This window comes from Pecten maximus, chromosome 10 (assembly GCF_902652985.1).
Source record: "Pecten maximus chromosome 10, xPecMax1.1, whole genome shotgun sequence".
Classification (NCBI taxonomy): domain Eukaryota; kingdom Metazoa; phylum Mollusca; class Bivalvia; order Pectinida; family Pectinidae; genus Pecten; species Pecten maximus.
The window spans coordinates 25,734,539-25,759,071 of record NC_047024.1 but is presented as its reverse complement, the minus strand read 5'-3'; the positions used below and the strand labels follow the sequence as shown (position 1 = coordinate 25,759,071).

At 35.9% G+C, this 24,533-nt stretch overlaps 2 protein-coding genes across 3 annotated transcripts in view; both read left to right on the top strand.

Moving 5' to 3' along the window:
• Window positions 1-17,050, top strand: part of LOC117335747 (cytochrome P450 3A24-like) — a 30,590-nt gene extending 13,540 nt beyond the window's left edge. For both annotated transcript variants that reach the window (XM_033895924.1, XM_033895925.1), the window contains 12 exons: window positions 207-259; window positions 1,003-1,099; window positions 2,053-2,169; window positions 4,581-4,669; window positions 5,384-5,538; window positions 6,977-7,095; window positions 8,184-8,262; window positions 8,775-8,932; window positions 10,293-10,381; window positions 11,544-11,681; window positions 12,849-13,011; window positions 14,388-17,050. In XM_033895924.1, the coding sequence (XP_033751815.1) occupies window positions 207-259; window positions 1,003-1,099; window positions 2,053-2,169; window positions 4,581-4,669; window positions 5,384-5,538; window positions 6,977-7,095; window positions 8,184-8,262; window positions 8,775-8,932; window positions 10,293-10,381; window positions 11,544-11,681; window positions 12,849-13,011; window positions 14,388-14,462 (1,332 nt within the window). In that variant the 3' untranslated portion in view covers window positions 14,463-17,050. The remainder of the gene's footprint in view (window positions 1-206; window positions 260-1,002; window positions 1,100-2,052; window positions 2,170-4,580; window positions 4,670-5,383; window positions 5,539-6,976; window positions 7,096-8,183; window positions 8,263-8,774; window positions 8,933-10,292; window positions 10,382-11,543; window positions 11,682-12,848; window positions 13,012-14,387) is intronic.
• A 1,989-nt stretch (window positions 17,051-19,039) lies between these two features.
• LOC117336080 lies at window positions 19,040-23,558 on the top strand. The gene is made up of 2 exons (XM_033896449.1): window positions 19,040-19,185; window positions 22,158-23,558. Exons 1-2 carry the CDS (start codon window positions 19,070-19,072, stop codon window positions 23,362-23,364), a joined length of 1,323 nt encoding a protein of 440 aa, XP_033752340.1. The 5' UTR covers window positions 19,040-19,069; the 3' UTR covers window positions 23,365-23,558.
• Window positions 23,559-24,533: the final 975 nt, after the last annotated feature.

Here is a 24,533-nt window from a genome sequence, read left to right as displayed (position 1 = left end):
CTTGGGTTTCTTATCGATATCCTTGATATTGGATTGACACACCTTTGCTCTAACAGATAGTAAGAGTATGGGGTGTAATTTATGATGATGTTTCCTGGAAATGTTGGTATCTTTTACTTGAAATACAGGTTTTTGACACCAATTTATGATTTATAAAACAAAAGGGACGAAATGAAAAAAAGCTAAGTTTTGTTAACATTTTTCAGGGTTTAGCTTGGACAGATTTTCAGCTGGTATCAACATATGGAAAAGTTATTGGGTGAGTGAAAACATGTTTACTGATTAAGTTTCAAATCTATTGTCTAGTTTAAACTTATGTTGTTGAGTGTTTCCTTACAATGACAAAGCTATCCTCATCTTACGATAGTTTCGAACTTATTAGCTTATAACTCACTGTATACATGTTTATAAAAATTACTCCATCATTTCCTGGAATAGCATACAGTTGTGTGTAGACTTAAGGTTACACAAAGTGCACTGCGAGTACAATCCGTTTGGACCCCAGGTAAACTTTGAGTGCACTCCGAGTTTACCTGGAGTCCTATCAGACTAGTATTTAGTTAGTGTAGTTAGTTATGCAAATATGTCTAATGGTGATGTTTCAGATTGTGTACTGTGTGAGAACAATCCTTCGTATATGCTGTTAAGCTAACGACAATATTTCCCTTATATGACATTCTATAAATAATACTTTTATTTCTGGAAAATATTTTCTTTTAAATGATGTTGCTTTTAGATATATCTATTTATCGTACTGTGTAGTTATTAAATTTCACGGGCTAATATTTAGCGGTTGTCACTTTCGAACCTTATTTTGCGCAACCACATCATAGAAAAATCTACAGTAAAAACTTATATACATTTGTTTGTATATATTGATAAAAGCTAAAAATATATTTATTTTCGTGCTATATTTAATGACTTCGAATTTAATTCCTGTTGAATATCACCAACTTTACAGTATTATAAACCAATGATTATAGTTTGAATTTCAACCTACAGAATTTACCACGGACACAACCCTGTGACATTAATAGCCGATCAAGAGATGATCAGAGAAATCTGCATCAACAGATCAGATGTTTTTATCAATAGAGCGGTATGTTTGGTTTTATTTATGTATATTAAAACTTAGTACAACTGAACTATACAGTATATATGAATGCCATTTCATTCCGCAAATTGCTGATTATTTATATCTATTCGTTTGTCACTCTGAGAGGTTGGAATACAACAGAGTATGTAACTACACTGTATATCATTATCTGTATCCTCTACGCGATCAGCTGATTTAATTATTTATTCTGGCATATGATAAATGACAATTACGTCAATTCCGCTTCATAGAGCCGTTGATGGCGTTAAAAACATAAAGGGATCTTATTTGGGATTTCATTCCATTTTATGAAATGGAAATATGTTTAATATGATCAAGGTATTTTACAAATGCTGCATAAAAACAACGCATTTCCACTCGGGTATCATTAAATAAACTGGGGACGTCATTTCTTTGTGAAAAAAATTGTGCTATCAAAACTTATGAAAAAGAGTAAGAGGTTATCTAGTCAGAAAACATGGGCAATTCCGTTGTGTAAACAACCAATTCATGTTAAAACAAGAAATATCTTTAAAAAAGATAAACGGCATAGTTTTAATGCTGGTGGTTATAACATAAAACTGCTGGTGAAATAAATGAACGAACTAATGTGTTTCAGCACAGAAAACAAAATTATATCAGTTTGAATGATTTTTGGTGGTAACAAGACTGCATTTGAATCAGGAATATGATTTTATTAATGTATTATTTGAAAAGATACATCCACTTATTCAGCTTGCAATCAATCTTGACTTTGTTTCGTTTTTAACTGCATATCTGCATTTTTCATTTACCGCTACATTGACCAATCACATACTTCATCTTGACCAGTAACGCCACCTGTCGCGTCATATCCGGGCCAAAAGAATATTATACGGCTATGCCGAAAAATAAGTTGCAAATAATCAATAAACACAAATGACATTTAATCGCTATTCATTCTTTTGTCTTTACAGTCGTCCTTTGACATGTGTGGAACTCTAGGGTGTGCTGTGGCTATGGCAGATAACATGCACTGGAAATTTCTCAAAAACAAACTGGTTTCCGTGTTTTCAAAGGATAAGATAGAACAGGTAAATATTTCAACCCACGCACCCTTCCTTCCGGTTTGTAAAGGGAGATGTCATTAACAGCGGGGTCTCTGTAGTTTATTTCATACGCACGTGTGCACCGCCGTCTTCAGAAAGGGAAGAAATGTTCATGGTCTATAATTGGTCATACAATAATTTTCCAATTATGCCATAATGTTGTGATAATTGATTCTGTCCTATTTCACTTTCGTCTAGTATAATTAGTTGTGAAATGGATTATAGGCCTAATGCATCATTTATATGGTCTGGTTTGGTTACCGGTATACTGCGCGTGCAGGTAATACACATGTACATCAAGAATTACACGAACAGCTTTGATTATTTTCTCCAAAATACTGAAAAAAATCTTTAAATGCAAAAACGAGTAAAAGAAGAATTAGAATAAGAAAGAGAGAAAAAAATATAATTAATTGTAGGTATTATAATTATTATCATCAGTCAAGGATGATTTCGTCGAAGTCCAGTCAACAGGTCGCTTATCACTTTGATAAATGATGACAATGTTTTGATAAGAATGGAGTCTTGAATTTTTTTTTGACATCACATTAATATTCATTGGTCAATATACTTAGTAGTTAGTCATGACCATTAGCTAACTTGAAAGGTTCGAATAATAACAACATATCGCTTCATTTGAATTTTCGTTATGACGTCATAATTCACTTTTTCATAATTGTATTCCTCTCATGATCTGATAAAACGTGTATGATCAGATAGATCTGATTGCTTGTAAACCAGAAACGGTAAGTATGCTACATTATAAGTATGTCTAGGTACATACGTATACAGCAACAATTAGGTTTACTTACATTTTCTAATTTTCTTCACTGTACCCCGTCTATATATCTCGAATTATTTAGTCGAGCTCAGATTTTCCAGATGTTTTCCCGTATTAGCGGGGAAGGGAGTTAGAAGGATGAGAGATCAAATAACAAAAAAAAACAATATTGTAACATGACCTCAATAGCGGTGATAATTCTCTATAATTACTCTCTTTATCATTGAAGTGATAATGACTTACGCCTAAATACTGTTGTACTCAGAATATCTTAACTACATGGGATCATCACTTTCCCATTCCGTGTAAAAAGCATAGTCGGTAACCCACGGTCCTGACGTTAACGGACGTCGGTAACCCACGGTCCTGACGTTCACGGACGCCGGTAACCCACGGTCCTGACGTTCACGGACGTCGGTAACCCACGGTCCTGACGCTCACGGACGTCGGTAACCCACGGTCCTGACGTTCACGGACGTCGGTAACCCACGGTCCTGACGCTCACGGACGTCGGTAACCCACGGCCCTGACGTTCACGGACGTCGGTAACCCACGGTCCTGACGTTCACGGACGTCGGTAACCCACGGCCCTGACGCTCACGGACGTCGGTAACCCACGGCCCTGAAGCTCACGGGCGTCGGTAACCCACGATCCCGACGCTCACGGACGTCGGTAACCCACGGCCCTGACGTTCACGGACGTCGGTTACCCACGGCCCTGACGTTCACGGACGTCGGTAACCCACGGTCTTGACGCTCATGGACGTCGGTAACCCACGGTCCTGACGTTCACGGACGTCGGTAACCCACGGTCCTGACGTTCACGGACGTCGGTAACCCACGGTCCTGACGTTCACGGACGTCGGTAACCCACGGTCCTGACGCTCACGGACGTCGGTAACCCACGGTTCTGACGTTCACGGACGTCGGTAACCCACGGTCCTGACGTTCACGGACGTCGGTAACCCACGGCCCTGAAGCTCACGGACGTCGATAACCCACGGCCCTGACGCTCACGGACGTCGGTAACCCACGGCCGTGACGTTCACGGACGTCGGTAACCCACGGCCCTGACGCTCACGGACGTCGGTAACCCACGGCCCTGAAGCTCACGGGCGTCGGCAACCCACGGTCCCGACGCTCACGGACGTCGGTAACCCACGGCCCTGACGTTCACGGACGTCGGTTACCCACGGCCCTGACGCTCACGGACGTCGGTAACCCACGGTCTTGACGCTCACGGACGTCGGTAACCCACGGCCCTGACGTTCACGGACGTCGGTAACCCACGGTCCTGACGCTCATGGACGTCGGTAACCCACGGTCCTGACGTTCACGGACGTCGGTAACCCACGGCCCTGACGTTCACGGACGTCGGTAACCCACGGCCCTGACGTTCAAGACGTCGGTAACCCACGGCCCTGACGTTCACGGACGTCGGTAACCCACGGTCCTGACGTTCACGGACGTCGGTAACCCACGGTCTTGACGCTCACGGACGTGTGTAAATAGAGAAGATCATGTAAAGTTTAACTACTGATTTGTTATAAAGGTGTAGTAGATGTTGTTTCAGGATGTTGAAATACAGAAATAATTGTTCATCGTAATTTTACAGATATGTCCCTTGCTGAAGGAGTGTCTGGACACAATGGTCGACAATATAAAGATTTCATCACAATGTGGACATAGTTTCGACTTTACGAAGTAAGTCATGTATAACATGAATGGTTTGTTATTGTTCATACTGGAATTTTGTACGTCATACAGCTGTGAGTAATATGCAAATGAGATGAATAAGTACATTCTGTTTCACTTAATTTGCAACACTAACTAATTCTACATACAATATTGCAGCAATCGTCAGACAGCGTGTAAAATGTGGCATGTAAACATAGAGAGACTTAAAAAAGATATTAAGAACTACTACAATACTAAAAATATATATCTACCATCAAAATCAAAAATGGAGTCTAGCAGCAACTTTCATATTAGGGACATGCTAATGTGGTCTAAATCCCCCCCCCCCCCCCCCCCCCCCCCCCCCCCCCCATTAAGGGAACATGTAGATTGCCTTTTCAATTTTGCATTTGGAGGATACAAAACCCATTTAATATAAAAGCTAAGGCTCACTTTTAGTATGGATATTGTAATGTAGAGGCTTCATACCCTTCTGCCGAGCCAAACGATTTTGAGATGGCGAAGTCCAGCTGAATTCTCGTATTACTTAATAAACAAAACTATTGGTTCACTCAGTCTATAAAGGATCAGTTCAGTATAAAGAAGTGAGAGAGTTTGAGTGAAAGTTGTTTTGTCTTTTGAATAGGTATCGTATACTGCAGATAGATGTGAAAATGTAATCAATAAAATACAAGGGGAATATTGCAGTACATTTGTATATGTAATTGTTTTCCATTTTAGACACTGCAGTCACTTGTCAATGGATATTCTAATGAAGGGTATTCTTGGTCAGAAAGTCAACTCAGCAAAAGACCCGGAAAACATATTCATTAAACAGTCTCTCTGTGCATGGAAGACAGGAAACGAAGGTTCTATTAAACTTGGCGGAATTTGTGGTATGTATGTCATATTTATTATTAAATAAGTTTATCAGATCGAAACACTCTGAACAAAAAACAAAGATTTATTCACTACTTACAAGTAAATGGCGAATGATGGCCAAAAACTTCAACCACGTGACAGCTAAAGAGTTGGAGGAAACTGGGCACAGGGTATTCCTCCAGACTCAAAAGCTGATACTAATATAAGTATATACATGTATTATAATTCTCCAATATGTACCATTTTGACTAATACATTGTTTATGGTTGTACTGATAGGGTATAGACATTTTTGACGATTGGTACACGCGAGGGCTGATATAAGTTACACAAAATCATCTATAAATTTTAATGTTCACATACAAACTTGAATGACTGAAAGTTATACAAAACACAATCATGTCCTGTATATTGAGTCAGCTGACTGCACGAAATCGTTCCGCGTCATATAAATTCTGTACAATTTGCAAACATCATCTATTGATATGATCTTTATATATGCATATGTGTACATTTAATTCAGCATGTAGGGAGTGTAGACTTGTAGGGAGTGTATATATTGAGTCGAAGCCATAAGTGTAATAGGGGGATTAAAGAAGATACACTTTTCAACATGATCACCTACGCATACAGACAGGAGCGGAGAAAGAATATGCCTGCTCTATCTCACTGCATAGTGTAAGAGGCGACTAAATGTAATATCCACCTTGGTGGATCGCAGGTCGCCAATGTCTTCTGTTTAATAATATATTAATATATAAAGAATATTATCTAGAGTACCCAACTGCATGTTTATCGAATGAGGCGCCTAATATCGGTGTCTCTGTTGAATCGGGATTTTCTTCAATGACTTCTGTTTAAGGGACATTGAAGAGACCAAAGATCTGCTGCCCTATTGAATCCATTCGACTTTATGTCCATTTCGGTTAATTTCTTCCCCCTTGTTCTTTATTTTTGTTTTTTTGTTTTGTTGATTTCTTAATGGCCTTCGTCCCCATATATGACCGGTGCGTGCGAGGTTAAAACCTCATTCAAACAGACAAAACATGACTTCCCTCTTCTTCAGTACAGCCATTTCACGTATGGTCTCATGTAATATATCGTACTGAGACGTCATAAGATGACATCACAGGCTTTCAGATTTGATGTGTTTGTATTACCACCTGATTATTATTCGCAATATTCGCAACAATTCATGAAGACATGATATAAACGGATATAAAATTATATTTAAAACGAAATTATGAAAATTATCAATATTTATAATCTTTTTAAATCTATTTATTTATTTATTCCTCTTTTTCGATTTTCTAGTCATAAGCTTAAACATTTATACTAAACCGATAGTATAGCGTCTGTTAACAATGATTGGTAAATCAGTTTAAATATGACATACGAATAAACCGTTCTTTTATTTCTCTAACGTCCGAATTAATTCTCTTTATATCCACAGCATTGTGTCCACCGATGAGAAAGGTTTTAAATTTTTTCAACGTGTCACCCTGTTCTAAAGATATCATCGATTTTTTCACCAGAATTACCAGAAACAGAATCAACCAATCAGATTTACCGGTACGTATGACGACGCAATCGCTTTATTGTGATTGGCCAGCCTTTAAATGGTCGACTCTTTAATGAGATTCTCTGGATACAACATCTAGATACAATCTCTGGTAACTGTCTATTTAGCAGAAGCAGATTTATAGTAAAACAGGGAAATATAGACTTATATGTATAAAATGATCATGTACCAGAGAAACCACTTCCATGTAAACAAAATTGTAAATCTGATTCAAAATCGATAAGAAAGGCAACAGGTCCACAATTTTGAGAGAAACGGTGTCATTGGAATTCTCCCGAAAATTTTCCTTCCTGCAGGTCTCGGTTCTCGCGAGATCTTTGTACGGTTGCGATTTTTTTCAATGCGCCACAAATGGCAGTTTCGTAATCTAAAGGGATATTCCGAACAAGTTAAATCGTCTGATGTGTATGAAGTAAATTATTAAACCTCTTCTAATGAGAGAATTAAGGTAGTTACATGTAATAATCAAGGAGTTGGAAAGGTTGTACAAAAGACACGCAAGATATTAGCAGCTTTAAAAACACAATGAGTGTTGGACACAGCAGAGCCAAAATATATTAAACTTCAACATACAACTGTTTCGTCCTTCCAGGAGTCGTCATTGATGCTTAGGGTCTAGAGTGGTGGTAGGAGGCGTCAAAAAACACGAAATAGGTAAAAAGAAATGTCAAACGGTTGATGGGGACGTGCAAAATAAAAAAAGAGATAGCTTTACATGGCAACCTGGTGAGGACATAAGGAAAATAAAAATGTGTGTTTTGGAAGGGTAATATCAAAGCTTGTTCTGCTTCGTCAACGGCACCCGCCATGTTAATCTAGGTCAATGTTAAGCTAGGTCAATGTTAGTCTAGATCAAACCCGGGGTCATGTTATGTTACGAAATCAAAATGAGGATATAAGTGGAGACATGATCAAGAAATAATATCGATAATGAGGACAACATGTGATAATTGATCACATCTCTTTGTATCTTCGTTATAACACAGGTGTTATGCCATCTACACGAAACAATATAGCAAACACACACACACATATATATATATATATACAATAAAATGGGTTGATATCTAACTTCCAGATTCAGGCTGATCTACTAAAGTTTATGACAGAAAGAAATGACAACGACAACAACAATACCGCTGAGAACAAGGAAAGAGGTATTGTTTATTGAATACATTACAAAACAAACCAGGTGTTTTTGTCTTTGTGACGTCATAATACCATCATATGATTTGGAAATATATTATGAATATGAAATTTATCGTATTTCTTTTAACTAACCTTGTACGTATTTTATATAATCATTTTGAGATAGACGCCTGTTTATTCATCATTTGACATAAGTTACCTTGTTTTAGGTGCTTATTTTTATGCTGTTAAGTTGTTAAATTTCACGCGGCTTATATTTCTCGGTTGTCCGAGTCGGACCTAGTTCGCGGGTATTAAATTTCGCACAACTCCCTCTTGTAAATATTATGTGATAAACACTTCTAAACCTTTGTTTGTATATAGGAGTATTCGATGGATATTTATTTTCACGATATATTTAATGACCGCGAATACTGCGAAAGCAAATAACCCACGAATAAAACAAAAAATACAGTAACCCCATTATAATGATAGATATAAAATTACATATACAAATATATTTTATATAACATTTTTGCAGGCCTTACAGAAGAGGAAATCACAGCGAACATCATTTTCTTTATAATGGCTGGGTACGAAACTACCGCGAATGCTTTAGCTTTCGTTGTTTACAACCTCGCCACCAACACTGACTGCCAGGAACGTCTTATACACGAGATACAAAACAACATTAAAACGGTAGGAATCAGTGATGCATGAACGTTTCAAATATTTCAAACAGATACACAGTAACACTGAAACAGTATTGTGATACCCGACATAAGCTTTTCGTTTAGAATGGAATGGAGTCCTGCGAGTTATGCCAATGTTTACTAAAACTCTCTTACCACAAGAAGCACGGTTTTATTGCAATGGAGAGTTCTCTACCCACCAAGCCAATGTTATTAACCACAGCTTTGTAATATAGCTTTCTTGCAATTCTTATGTGTTTTGCTGAAAAATACAAATGTCTGTATTATTGAGTATTAATTATAATATGAAACATATCTATATTTACATAAAACCCAGTATTTCCATATACAAGCTGTCATAACTATGCTCGTTCAAAACTAGACATTAACGTTTTTACTCGGTGGAGTCAGCCTCGCCGATTAATTGATATACAACTATGTTTGAATTATGCTGTGTCACGTTCCATTTAGTCATATAAGGATTTCCTATGACGTGTACACAGTCATATCTCACACCAATCTAGACAAATCAAATTCCGATGAGGAGAGTGTATTAATTTGATATCATATGGTGGATCATCAATTTGTATCCTGGTCATAATCATATCGTTAACTGATATCAAATAATACACATTATGAACGATCCTTTAAACTGTCGAGTATGGCGCGTGCATTCAGGAAAGGGTCGTCTGTTTTAGTGATATAACTATACAATGTGTGATGAAAAAATTATGACATTTTCTTTTACCTTGAATTTTACGGGAAAATGCGGTTTTTGTATGTTGAAATTCATTAGTTAATTATTATCGGAACGATTATAACGAAAAGGCATAAACTATCATCAATATTTCCTTAATAACGATTAAAATAGCGAAAAAAGGCAATGTAATGTGTTTTTGAATCCATTGAAAACTGGACATATATTTCCACGCGGATATCGTATATTCTATGACTTAAAACAAATTTACATATGGAAGATCAAATAGTTTCTTACGTAAATCCTCTATGGTTAAAGTGTCATAGTTCATATCCAATTTGTTCCTGTATTTGTATTATTGCACAGTAATAGTCAACACATAAAGAAAATATGCACATCTTTCTATCAATCAGGACGTTAGCCATCATTCTATATCTTCACCATTGCCCTATAAACCTTTAAATTTGCTAAAATCTATATTTTTAAAATGATCACTGACATTCATCTTTGATAAGAAATGAAGTGCATGTAGCCGTACATTAAAAGGATATATGTTAATAAACTAACGTGAAGATTGAGATACAATCGACCATCAATTAAGCAGGGATATACATCTTTAATGCTTCCATATTTAAATTTAATGACGAAATGTGTTATCTTTTCTTTGCAGGGGAATATTTGTTACGAGAACATAATGGATTTACCATATTTAGATAAAGTCATATGTGAGACACTTCGACTGTTTCCCCCGATGTTGAGGTACGTTTATATACATGTATATTCTAAACGAGATTGCATTTCAATTCATTCGAGATTTTATGTGAAACGAGCCTTAGAAGTTTTGTTGTTCCTTTTTTAAAATGTTGCCAGCCTGGGCGAACACATAGTAAAACCTCGACTTCGAGACAAGTTTCATGAAATCTCATATGAAATGAAAACAAATTAAAGAGTTTTCACATTATTCAAAAAACATACATTTTTACTGAGTTTTAACTAAAAATGTTGAGGGCGTAATCAAATGGAGTCACGATTTTGTTGCACCATCACAATTCCTGACGTCACGTCATTTTCTATGTTATGACGTCACAATCGATTTCTGATTGGCGCTACCAACGAAAAACTCTCCAGAGTATTTTACACTTGTAACATATGTAAAACATACTACATGGACTAATCCATTGAATAACAGACCGATTACGTGATCGAATGCACTAGAGCAGAAACTAATGTCATATGTATATAGAGTAAATATATATGTTGACAAATCAAAGTTCATTTACATTTAAAGTTCTACTTAACAAATCTGGTGAATTAATTATACAATGTACTGTATAGTTGGTAATATTCGTGAGGCATTCAATTTCGCTATGCTTGGGGTTATTAAAGAATCCGCGAAGTGAAAAATCAGATAACGTTTTTGTTTATATTTGAAGGTAAATACATAAATGTGTTCACCTGCATACTGAAAAAAACTGACAAGGCTGTGAGCTTTGCTAAATTAATCCCTGTGCAATAGTCCTAAATTCCAAAAAAGGTCGCGAAATATTAGCCCCGAAAAATTTGGGGGAAATCTACAGCATTTGATTGTCAATTGATATTTCAAACTAGAATCATGCATGCGTGTATATATATGAATACATTTGCTAGCTTAAACTGTAAAATGAACATTTTAATTTTCACTTGACACTAAAATTATTTTATAATCAGAAGCCGATATCATACAGTGGTGTTAAGTTAAATTTAAATCCTTAACACTCCATACCACTTATTCTGTACACATTATACAACTGATCGAATTCCAAAATAAAGATACTGACATTTATAAATAATCCGACGTTTTATATTAATGATATATCTAACGTTATAGAAGTTTTCAATTTAATTTCTGGATACATTTGATTTCTTTCCATTGTTGTTATAGATTCAACAGACGAGCGTCGTCCGATGTGACAGTGTGTGGTCGACATATTCCACATAATATGGACGTTTCAGTTCCCATTTTTGCTGTCCACAGAGATCCGGAAGTTTGGATAGAGCCACACAAATTCGATCCGGAAAGGTAAAATACACTCCCATTACAAATGTACATAAGAAAATATATCTTTTTGAAAATGCTAAGGAGACCAGATTTTTAGCTTCTGAATATAGTAGAAGGCCAACAGTTTCTTTAAAATAACTTAAATTATAACTTGTGGTACCATTGCAGTATTAACAAATGTCTAGTATTTGAAAATGGTCCTTTCCATGACCTGAGTTTACGTCTCAATTTGTAACATTAGACGTCGTTATTTCTTATACGTCCACAATTAGGAGAATATGACATACATGCAATATATAAGTTAGCAATATTTGGACCGAATCTTCATAGAGTATGTTACCTCAGACATGTCAGCCATGCACAAGGTAGAAATGATTCGAAGGAGAGCAGCCAGATTTGTCACCAACAAGCACAGAAACACCTCCAGTGTTGGTGACATGCTACAGCACCAAAACTGGCACTCCCGGAACTTCCGGAACTTCAAAAGAAAGATTTGAGACTAACCATGCTACACAAAATAACATTCAATGAAATCAACAATAGAAAGGAGCTCCTAGTCCCTCCAACCTGCCTCACAAGACAACCACACCAGCATATATATCAAACTCTCTCATGTAGAACTCATACATGTGAAGTTTCATTCTTTCCAAGAACCATCATCAATTGGAACTTCCTACTACCGGATATTACATTAATTCCCTCAACTTTAGCCTTCAAGTCAGCCATCTGCTCTGTTTACTTAGCCATGTCATCTTTTCTTTACCCTTTAAGCATTTATTCACACTCATCTTGACATACTCTTTAGCTTGACGAAGGAGGCCAATACTATTTAGATGTAGATAGATGCCTCAAAATGTGAAAGTAGTGATATGCGAACATGGTAAGATTTTTGCTGAAAGACATTTACGGATTTTTCATGTATACAAATATTCCACACATTTGTAATCACCGACTCGTCACTCGCAACCACGAGACTCGGTTTTCCGCACAGCATTCTTTACAAACATAACCGAGGTAAACAATGCTTTAAAAGTTTATCTCCTGTGCTGCCAGAATCCTCATTCGTAATTTCTCTAAAGTGTAGCTCGCTGTACATTTCGTCTTGAGTCATATGTCTTTTCTACAATTATCTACATTGTTCAGTTGATGATTAAACTGTCTCCTCATATTATTTCTTGTTTATTACAGATTTTCCCCTGAACAAGTAGCCAGCAGACCTACACACTCCTATATTCCATTTGGCGCCGGGCCAAGACAATGCTTTGCTTCTAAGTTGGCTATTTTTGAAATCAAACTGGCCATAGTTCACCTTCTGAAAAACTTCAGATTTCAATCGGCACCAGAGACAGAGGTAAACGTCACAGTGTGGTAAAATAAAATGAAAACAAATAAGGGAGGGGAGCGAAGTCGTGTTCCTTGAACGAAATCTAATATCAACACCGATGCTAATTTCGAGCTAAAATGGCCGATATGTTGCAATTGAAACGAACCTATCATGAAACAACAGTGAATTTTGCCTAACTATGACGGGAATCCTCACGAAACAAGTGACATATAAATATTGAAACGAAAATTTGTAAATGGGTTTTAAGGCAGATTTTTCCACACATGTTCCGTAACAGTATGAAGTCTTCCGAAGTATCTCCCGACTGGGATAGATAATCTGATATATTCTAAACCGAGGACACTACCTGATGCCGTATGAACTATCCACTTTGATGGGTTTCTATATTTGTATCGATTTTTTCAAGTTATTAATTTTCTTCTTTTTTTTTTTCATCTGAAGTCATTCTTTTTAAAAAAAAAAATGGTGTCTACTATTATGAAAATGAAAAAAAAAACCAGTAATTTTTTGCCCTTCGCATTTCCTAGAAAGCGTTCCAATGGTTTGTAATGAATGGCAATGGAAAAAGTTTGATACCTACACTCCATGTACTAGACTTAAATCATAATAATTCAGTATAAATCATTCATCAATATATCAGAAAACAGATAGGTTCATGCGTTTGAAAATGTAGTGTAGAGAACTAGTGTTATCATGATATGACAACAAGCGAGAATACAGACATAATAACGAAACCATCATTCAATCTCAAAATCAATTAAACGTGGGCAAACTAAAAAGAAAATTATGGATTTGCATGGAAACTCTTCAAACAGTTGGAGACCATATGTTCCGGAAGAGTAAGCGTCTTCTTCAGCGACGACACTCGAAATACAAATCTAGGTCACGACGACACCCGAAATACAAATCTAGGTCAAATCAAGGTTTGGTCACAATATAAAATGAGGCTAGGATGGTGACAAGAGAACCACTGTCCATATTCACAATCTTAAGAATATAACGAAAAAAGTGTACTATGACAGGATTTAGGACAACAGACCAAATAGAAATATGCATTAAAGTATCCTTTGTAATTTTGGTTCTGATCATTATTTTTTGTATTATTTCAAAAGAAAATCAAGTACATATACATTCAAACATTTCTAGTAAAATCAAAATATACATTTTGCATTATAATCTATAATAGCATTTGTACAAAAACTTTTTGTTATATTGAAAACATTTATTATTTCTATCACTTCTGTTTATAAATGACGTATTCAGATATCAAGTGTAAGACTATACTGTGATAATAAACATTTTAACTACTTCTTTCCTTATGATTTTTATGATGACTTTCGGTTCATGACCGTAGCCAATTTAAAACTATGATTTCTTTTTAGGCTCCTCCGAAACTGTCAAAAGGCGGATTCGCACGTGCAGAAAATGGAATCTGGCTTAGAGTGCAACCAGTATGAGTGGTTACCTGCCCTTTACATGTCTGAAAAATGAATTTATATTTTCTAAACATATTTTGAGCATTTGTTGATCTTGTATGACTGTGATTTAGGAATAGGTTTCTTGTTGCATAATATGTATTGTCGACGTCATAATTATGAAGTCATATGTTGTAAATGTTTTGTTTCGTTTAATAATCTCAATTTTGTATTTGATTGTTATCTTGTTAGCAGCATTGTGTCGTATAGACGAAAATATGTTTGGTTTTTTTTCTGATTATTTTTTACGAGGGCTGATTGATAAGTTGTGAGCAGGTACTCAAGAATTTTCTTTTCAAGTCCTTCTATTCTCTGACCCAAGGACTGGTCTCATTTGGTTTGTTTATATCGACGAGGTAGCACTCTAAAGTAAACAAGAAAGGCGGCTTTTGCAAAATGGACAAAATCGGTTAGGGTTAGGGATAGAGTGAAAGAGTCTGTAATTGCCATGCCTACCATTCACGATTGTGGCTTTAAAATGATTGAGCATTCACTTTATTCACCTGATATCGCTCCATGAAACTTTCATCTGTTTCCAAAACTGAAAACAGCTATTTCAGGCAACTTAACCCTAACCCTAACACTAGCCCTAACGTGCAGTGGATGACTTTGTGAGCAGCCAAGAGAAGGGGTTCTATAAAAGTGGCATTGAGGCAAAAGTGTATAGATACTGAAGGGGATTAGGTTGAAAAATAATGCAATATGTCCGGCAAAATTCAAATCCTTCAATACGAGGCTCACAACTTATCAATAAGCCCTCGTATGGTTTAAATAATGACCACATTTAACACGTACAATCATATTAAGAACACTGAATTCTAGATACGTCATCAGTGATACCTATAATGTATTAGTTTCCCAGCAACTTATCCATGACAAACGAATAAGTTATCAAACAGATATGTTACGATAAACAACTTAATATCTTCTCCTTAAAGAGTTTTACAATTGGAACCAGAGATCTATACAAATGTGAATATGAAACTACTGAATGTACAAGATACATTTAGAAAATTAGATTCACGAAAAAAAATATTTTTCATGGGTGATTTTCCCGAAAAATCAGTAAAAATAATGATGTAGACTACAGCACAAAATATAATATATACTATGTGTGTTCACGAAAGCTTCACGAAAAAAATCGTGGTGAGAGGAATAGATTGCGTCGATACAATTGCATATATGTGACTATATTGGGTTGTGTTTGATGTTTTGTAACAGAAGTATTTTGCCGTTGTAGCTTTCTTATTTGATGATGTGCATTTCATCAGTTGGTTTAAGTGCCAACTGTCTTTATAAATGCAAAATACCCAGTATTACAATTTATGGAGATGTAGTGCTTAAAAGGTAATATCCTCACGAACAAAAAGAGCATAAGTAAAAAATCAATTTATAACACAAACGTAAGTACAAGTATCAAACTGCCCTCTTTTGAAGTTATTGTTCTATTTTTCTCAAAGTTAATCATAACTCGCTAACGTGCGAAATTCAATTTTTCTGCAATGCTACTAGGACAATAACTTTCCAAAGAATGCGCTTTAATGCTTAGATATAATGTATCAGCATACTTTGTACATATGTTTTCAGTGTTTGAAACCTTCTCTGTTGGTACCAAAGTTATGAAGCAAAAATATAGCATTTGTACAGAATTCTTTGGATCATTATCCTTCTGGCGTACCTACTTTGTCATTGTATAACGGTATCTTTTTTGTATATATCAATACAGCATCGATTGTTGTCACCTACGTCACTTCCGCTTGTTGCCACAAACGTTTGATAATTTCGTCAATGTCATCAATATGTTGCTTGTGATGTGCTGAACTGTGATACAAATAGCTTTAAAAATGTATGTATCAATATCGTTACAATATATTAGTTAAACATGTGCTGATTCGATTATCCTAAATATGTTCTAACTTCTGACTAAATGATAGGAATAAGCTTTTTCAGTGATATAGGCGAAAGTTTTGTGATGGCTATAGATATCTAGGTGTTTTCATATAATATGAGCCACAAATTATCGATTTTTCCCAGGACGATGTATACAACTCTTTAATCATTTTCAGTATATAATTGAACGATTTAAGTGACATAAAGGGCATTATGCTGAGAGACAAAATTTACCAGATCAAAGAAATATCAGGAAAAGTTCGTCTTGTTTTCTAAGGAAAGTGTCACAATAGCGAACTCTTAGCATTCTCTTTGATTGTTAGCAGAAACAAAGATAATTTAAAAAAAAATCAATATTCTACGACGTTTCCATAGTTATATTATTAATATATATAATAACACGTCATGGTTACTTGTTTGGTGTTTAGTGTTTTTTGAATCTAAAACATCTCAAATGTCAAAAAATCTTGAAGAATGCTAGTTAACGTTCGAATGTCATTAAGTTTGAGTATATTTCAGATGGAAGTTTAACATTAGTTTGCCCTGAAGCGTACCAGGCATTGAACTACTACAATATGGAATTACTGTTTGTACAGATGTCTGCTTCAATCATAGATTTGGAGTGATGTCTCTTTATATGTGTTCAGAAGATTTTTGTAATAAAAAAATCAGATCCTGATTTCAATTGTATGTATATTTTTTATATGCAGAAACTTATATTTCCTGCTCGATAGGAAAGGAAATAACTCCCTCGTACACAGGAACAATATTGATAGGACCCACAAGATGCAAATTTATATCTTTTTACAAAAACGCTAATAATTACTTAATTAATAACAATTCTAGTAATAATAAATATTAAATTTACACACAGAACGCGCCTACAAGTAAATTATCCTGTCAATTATGACCTGTTGTAGTGCTCATCCACATAACATACTACCACATAACAGCTAGCTGAGTTTCTTCACGATACCAAGCTGAGTACCTGGAATTATAACGAATGGCAGGAAAATACCCTGCTTCCAGTGTCACAACACATATCACCTAAATCATAGATTCAATAATAACAGCAAAGATAGCCACTCCGGCACCAAGTGTCTTCTCTCCGATTCCCTAATATTGTTGTTATTACACAGAACAAGCTTATGGTCAAAAGTGATCCTTTACGTTTAAAGATTAATGTATGGATTTTTCTTGTTTCTATGAATACCGGTAGATGGGTTTTTCACATCACACACACTGATTTCCTTAATTTAATTAACATTGATGAACGTGGGACTAGGTCAATTAAAACATCAAATACAAGTACAAAAGGAACCTTATCGCAACATGGCAAAGATGAAGAGCAGAAACGGAGTGATACTTTAAAACGGTAAGGAGCGTCGAACTACGTACCTCGGATCTTCATCTGATGTTACCTGGCCTCCACTCTAACTATCCAAATATGTCAAAGTCTTGAGCATAATGAATTTAATATCATCTTATCATAAGTTAGGAAGAAATTACCACTGTAGTGGAAAAAAACCGCAGACAAGACACCCGGCCTGGAATTGACGAAATCATAGCACTGCTCCTCAAAGTTAGTACACTGTGAAAAGACAATTGTGGCAATTTGGGCAGAAGATCTATTTTGGATATTTCCAATAAAATAACACAAGACAACAACAAAGACATTAGGTATATATTTGCAAACATAACAGGAAATTTTGCGAATTATGTAGCATGCCGTTAAGGTAGACAATTGGGCAGTGGGTGGTCCAATCCTTTGGTTCCGACAATAAAATTGTTTGAAATGAAATGCAAGAGTTTGGAGAAGTGGGTTTAAAATCAGACTTACGTAGAACACAAATTTTGGGGTTAGATATACAAAGTGGCATACTAATGTATATTCAAATCAAATGCAATTGGCAACTCTTTTCTATGGCTGAAGGCCCGGGAACTAGCTAAACGATAAAGAAGAAGAAGATAGCCGTGTCCCCCTACAAATACTTGAGTTAAATTCTGGGTCCATTGGCCGTTGATTCTTGGATTGGCTGAATTTTGCGAAAAGTTGCAACAAAACACTAGAATTCCGCCAACTTGGAAGTAGAAGGGTAAATAAAAGAAACTTTGAGGATAGGGATAGAAAACAACAGAGGTAAGGTTTTCTAGTATTAGTAAACCTATTAGATTTGCTGAGGAAGTAGGAACGGGAATATACAATGAGACTTTTACTCGTGCTCCAGCCCTACAGAAAGAAATGAATTTAATAAATTAATGATAAAATCAATCTAATAAATGTTTACGTTTCGCGAAACTTATTTTTTTTGCCTTTTTTTAATTAATTGAGAAGTATATACTTGTTACTTAAATTATAAATGAATTTTCGTACGAAATATATGCATGATCGACACTGAAGAACCATTTTAAAAGGTCAAGTTGGCTTCCCATATACTCTTAAAAAAACTTGAACAAATACAGAATTACATGTGTATAGTTATACCGAGGAACAATAATTTAAGATAATGCAGCTTGATCCTACGAATGTATGGCCCCGTACGAAAACTAGAATTTATCTTGATTATTTACTTGAAATGTCATATGAATAACTTACGTGTTTTCAGCACGGCAAGGTAAGTAACTCGTACTTCTGATTCAATTAAATACCCCGTGCTTGGCCTCCGTGTTATATCACTGATATTATTTGCATACCCTAAATGCTAGCTGCTTGTCTACGGAGGGTGTCTCGTTCAATACGCATACTTCGTGGGCAAACTCTTAGTTTGAAATCGGGTGGAAGTGTGGATAGTTGGAGATCGAGAGACTGTCGTCAGTAAGTACTTTATAATGTCACCGAAAACTAGGTCATGTTGTTGTTTATCAATGGTTTTTTTTTTTAGGGCGCCTTGTGTTGTGTGGTGTGTTAGACTTACACAAGTCCGTTCCCTGACCTGGCCATGGGGTATTTTATATTCAGTTTGCGGTAGTAGTGTTCGTTCAAATTCAATGCTTCAATTAGTATTAATTATATAATATGAGTGCGCGGTGTGATCTATTCAATTCAATTGCACGACTTATTGATTTAAGAAATTTGTTTCCTCAATGAACACAACATCAAACTGCATGCTGCTGATTCTGAACAACGTTGGTGACCTTAGCTAAAATATGTCAAGTACATAGTTTTGGTAGTTGTTGCAAAGGACGTGAGTTTAATTTTTAAAATGACGATGAATAATTTTTTTTTTTTAGTTTATATCTAAATATATTTTCTAGCTGCATTAAAACACACGATTCCACCAATTTCAAATATCTGTCCTATATAACGACCTAAACAAAATACTTCCGGGTAAATCTTATTAATCACGTGATGCAAATTGATGGCTAAATGTGTGTTTCGTCTCGTCAATCTCCTATACTGTCTAGGATAACTTTATTTACTTGGTGAGCGTGTAATGATTTCAATATCAAACTAATACAGGCCAGTACAATATAGTCATCCAACGTGATGAAAATCGGAGGAATTGTCTTTTAACATGTTGCTCCGACCACAGGTACTAGGGGTAAGAAATTATATTTGTATAATATATATACTATAAAGCCTCGTACGAGGCTTTATAGTATATATAAACAGGCTTTATAGTATATATATACAAATATAATTTCTTACCCCAAGTACCTGTGGTTCCGACTCCGTCATAAAAGTCGATATTTTTTTATTCATTAATACATATTTTACTAGGTGGTCCAATGAACCATCAGGTGAATGAAGTTGATCACGAAGAATTTAGATTAGAGTCCATATATGCCATAAAATGAATGTTTGACCTGTACACATACATTAATAGTATCATACTTGTGCGATATTTGCTTATGTAGTGGATGTAAGGGAAATTAAAATTTTCCCAATTATAGGAATTGCATTTTTTTTTTGTACATTGAATATTAGACATATATACTACTCAACTTATATCTATGATAATTAACTGTATGTATATAAAATTATATTGTGAACTCGCATGCACCTTTTCTTTGCTTGATATCACTATGTAAATAGTCACGTATTATCTACGTTACATTGATTGTATTTGTATTATCATATTCTTCTTTGTGGAGGAAATAAAGATGATAATAGTATATTAAGTAAACATGTCCTTGTTTTGTATTGTGACATTGTAGTGCTATCTATTTTTGTTTATAGTAATTCTATCGGTCAAGAGATAAGGATAAGAAATTCATTACACTATTCTACACTGGGTAGTAACTCCATGACCGCTTAGCAACGTTTGAATGCTACCTATCCAATCATATGTTCTCCCAGGGCGCAGAATCTTAAATAAACTGCAATGCATGCTGGGAAAGATAACTAAAACAATACAAGAGAATACCGACAATAAAATAAAATCGTTATTAAAACTCAGGGTTGATAAAGCGAGAGCAAAGTTAGAACAACTATATAGGTTATACAAGGCAATATAAAATTTCCAAACGAGCTAACATGATGTTGACTAAAAAACTCGACCGTGGTTTTTCTCAACCTGCATCATCAGTGTTGCCAGTTTTACTACTGATGAGCAGTCGACACCTGTCACAGAAATCATGATTTTGTGGGAATATTGAATTAATGAGGGCATGTAAGCTCCATAGGTAGGGAAATGAGGGATGTTACTACCTAGAAAGTGTAAATTAACAATCGGGGATTTGAAATCATCAAATCAGAGTTCTCACAAGCGTTTGAGCTATGATACTCTATCGAAGATGAAACAAATATGGCGAGAATTAATTCAAATTTATACATCAAAACATTAAGTATTGCCAATTTTCTTCGGTAAATGATATTAATAAAATGGAAAACATGTGATATCAATCCCTTTAGATACAGTTTAATATTAGGTCAAACCTGCCGTAAATCCATGACACCTGAACACACGTCGTTAATCATGTGTCAAAGACTTAATTCTTTTTAATGGCAGATAAAAAAAGTCAATGTTTTAGTGTTAATTTATAAAGGAGCGATTGTTTCGTCAAGACTCTATTTTTCGGGGGTGCTGTTCTAAGGTTAGAAGGTGACAGTTCGTCAGGACAGATTTCGTATTCTTAATAGCTTTATATATTATATTTGTTAATAAGAATTGTTTACTTATGTACAGCGCAGAACCTACAGAACAATTCAGAAAAAAAGAGGAAAGGAATTATCAGTTTGTGTGAAGATGGTTAATTCATTTGAAACTGGACAAAACTGCTCTATGTCGTGAGGTCAAAGTTGTCAACATTTTCAATATCAAATTATATACCAGAAATATTGTCGATTACCATCTGTTCTCTTGTTTGTGATTTCAAACCTGCATCCTGTTCTGGATTTCCACACTTGTGTCACCACCGATGAGTCCTAGAAAAACGAAACAGCTGTCTGATATTATTCTATCTATTTTCTTGTGCGATATGAAGTTAGATTTTTTTTAAATATATGTATTATTATACATTTTGATAACTCCTTCAAACCTAAGGAATAGATTTTGATAAAATTTTGCAGCAACGTTTCGATGAACTAAAGTTGTGAAATATGGATCCCGCCCCCTGGGCCCTGAGTACGGGGCGAATGTCGAATTGGCTGAACTTTGAACAAAACTTCTTCAAACCAAGATGTCAGAATCAAGTTTTGTTCAGTAATTGGAAGGTCTTTAGGTGCTTCAATGCTTCAATGACTATTCCTGGCGAATTTGTATGTCTCTGATAAGTATGTTATCTTATATGTTGATGAACTCGTGTTAATGATAAACTGATTAACAATATTGACTGTCATTGTAGATTCAACATGTCGTCTGTCAGCCCCCCTGGTGGTTCCTGGTTAAGGGACATATTGGAGGACCAGTCTACACAGACGTACTACATAGAGTATGACAGATTCTTCAGTAACCACCTGACACATGGTATCATAGCAATAGAGAAACTTGGTGGTGACAAAGACAGGGTCAACAGGTTCGTTGAACACTACAAAAATCACGGGAAGCTGGAACCGCCTAATCACCCACGTCACAGTGACGAAAGCACTGACGCAGAACCCGCAACGGATGACGAACTACACAAACTTCTTGGGCAAAGGAAATTGTACTACAAGATACGTAATCGATTCAGAGTGATACTGAAGGAACATGGATCAGCGGAAGAAATGCTGAGAGAGGAATTTCCAAAATTGAGTAGGGGGCTAGTGTGCTCGGCCGCCCACGGTTTGATACACACAGGCTATGGATACAGCGTTCGATGCTCGTCCACAGTAACTGAAGGTCTGGCATATCTACATCATTCTTGTAAACCACTAATATTTGACGAAAAGAACCCGGATAATGACATCAGCCATTTTGGAAAAGGAGCATGCGACATTTTGACCGTACTTGCGGAACTGAAGAAAGATGAAAATTTAAGAAAGTACATGGAAGACGAAGCAGTGAAGCTCAGACAAAGCGATTGGTATTCTGGTGGATTCCAGTACAGAGTTGCCGCTCTTGTTGGAAAAGGTGATGATCTGATGAAGTATGCCTATAAGATCAAAGTACCGGTGATACAGAGCTGTCAGGATGAGGATGGCCTGGCAGTCGCGCTTGCTAATTGGTTACTAGACCAGGCCATTGCTGTTTTTGCATTGTCGGAAATCAAAAACGACTTTTTTCTTCTTCATGGTGTGACAGCTGCTTGGTCGTTACGACAAATTATCCCTTTGTTAAAACATCCAGATGCCGTTGACGCCTTGAGAACATTCACGTGTGCCTTGTTAGCGGTTTATGTCAGCCAGGGATGTCCCGACTTGACAAACAAACCGGAAATCCCACAAACGGACGTCACAGCTTCTGATTGGCAGGAAATCATTGACAAGGCATTAGCACGTGACACTGATGAACATATTTACAAACTTGTACAGGTCTGCCATGACACGTGGCGCGAGAAGAATGGTTCCGACGGTGCTGCCCTCTATATACACGCAGCTCAAATGTGTATTGATCACGACCTTCATTTCTGAAATACTGCAATAGTTTGACAAAATGCATGGCTTCAAGGTGAATGTAGGTCAATTTGCTGATGACGTCCAACTAAAAGTAGATGTTGTTATGACGTCATTTTCCTAGTTAAGAATTTGGCCAAGAATAGTTTAGCTTTTTTTTGACGTAACATTAAATTGTTAAATAAAAGAATATCTTTCTGGAGAAAAATGTTCACTGTTTTCCACTTTCTCTGTAACTCTTAAACGGACAACCTCCGGATACCCTCTATACGGCTTTAAAATTAATTTGCTGAATTAAACAGTATTGCGAAGTACCAGCTGTCTTTACAAGGACGTAAGGCACTTGTATATTCTACTGCTACAGTGACATCTGTTTAGAGAATTCTTTTTAATTTTTGTATTGAATAAATATACATTCTATGCAGGATAATTTTGACATTTACGTAGATGATACAGGATATGTGTGTGTTTTGATTGATGTGTATACGATATACTGTATATACAAATATCTATTATCCAAGTTATCAGTGTATTAAGTTTATGTAGCTGTAAAACAGTTTGGTTTAGTAGTTTGGTTTAGTATTGTTTAACGCCCTATAATTTAGGGCAGCTTCCCTTATCATTTAGTATTTTGCCTGGTGCTCTACTCCTACATTTTTCTATCAATTCCTTTGAAACTTGGTAGCTTTTATCATCAAATAAGTTTGGATTACTTGTTTTCTTTAAGCTGTAAGAATAAAAAAAATGCCAGCTAGCAACACTTAAGGTTAAGGAGTAAAATAGTTAAATATTAAACTTTGCATATACAAATGTATATAGCTAACGTACTGCATATCCCTATTTATCACATAATTGAGCTGTTATCCAGTGAATTTGACCGTGTAATATATTGTGCATATGTAACTTGTACCCTAGCGCAAATTTGATTGGGCAGCCTTATAACATTTTCCCACGGTTATTTATATTACTACGCGTTGTAGTACTACTCTATGCTTCGTAGTAAACATGGACGACACGACTGTTTACAGTGGGCACATTCGTCAAAATAGATGGCAAATGCGAAGGAAAGGTGTTAAAGGTAATGCAGTCAACTGCTGGTCCTCTGTATAGAGTTTTGTTTAATGGAACTGACTTTGAGGTTGATTTGAGTGGAGATAGATTAGCCCTGAACAAAACTGAAAACGTCC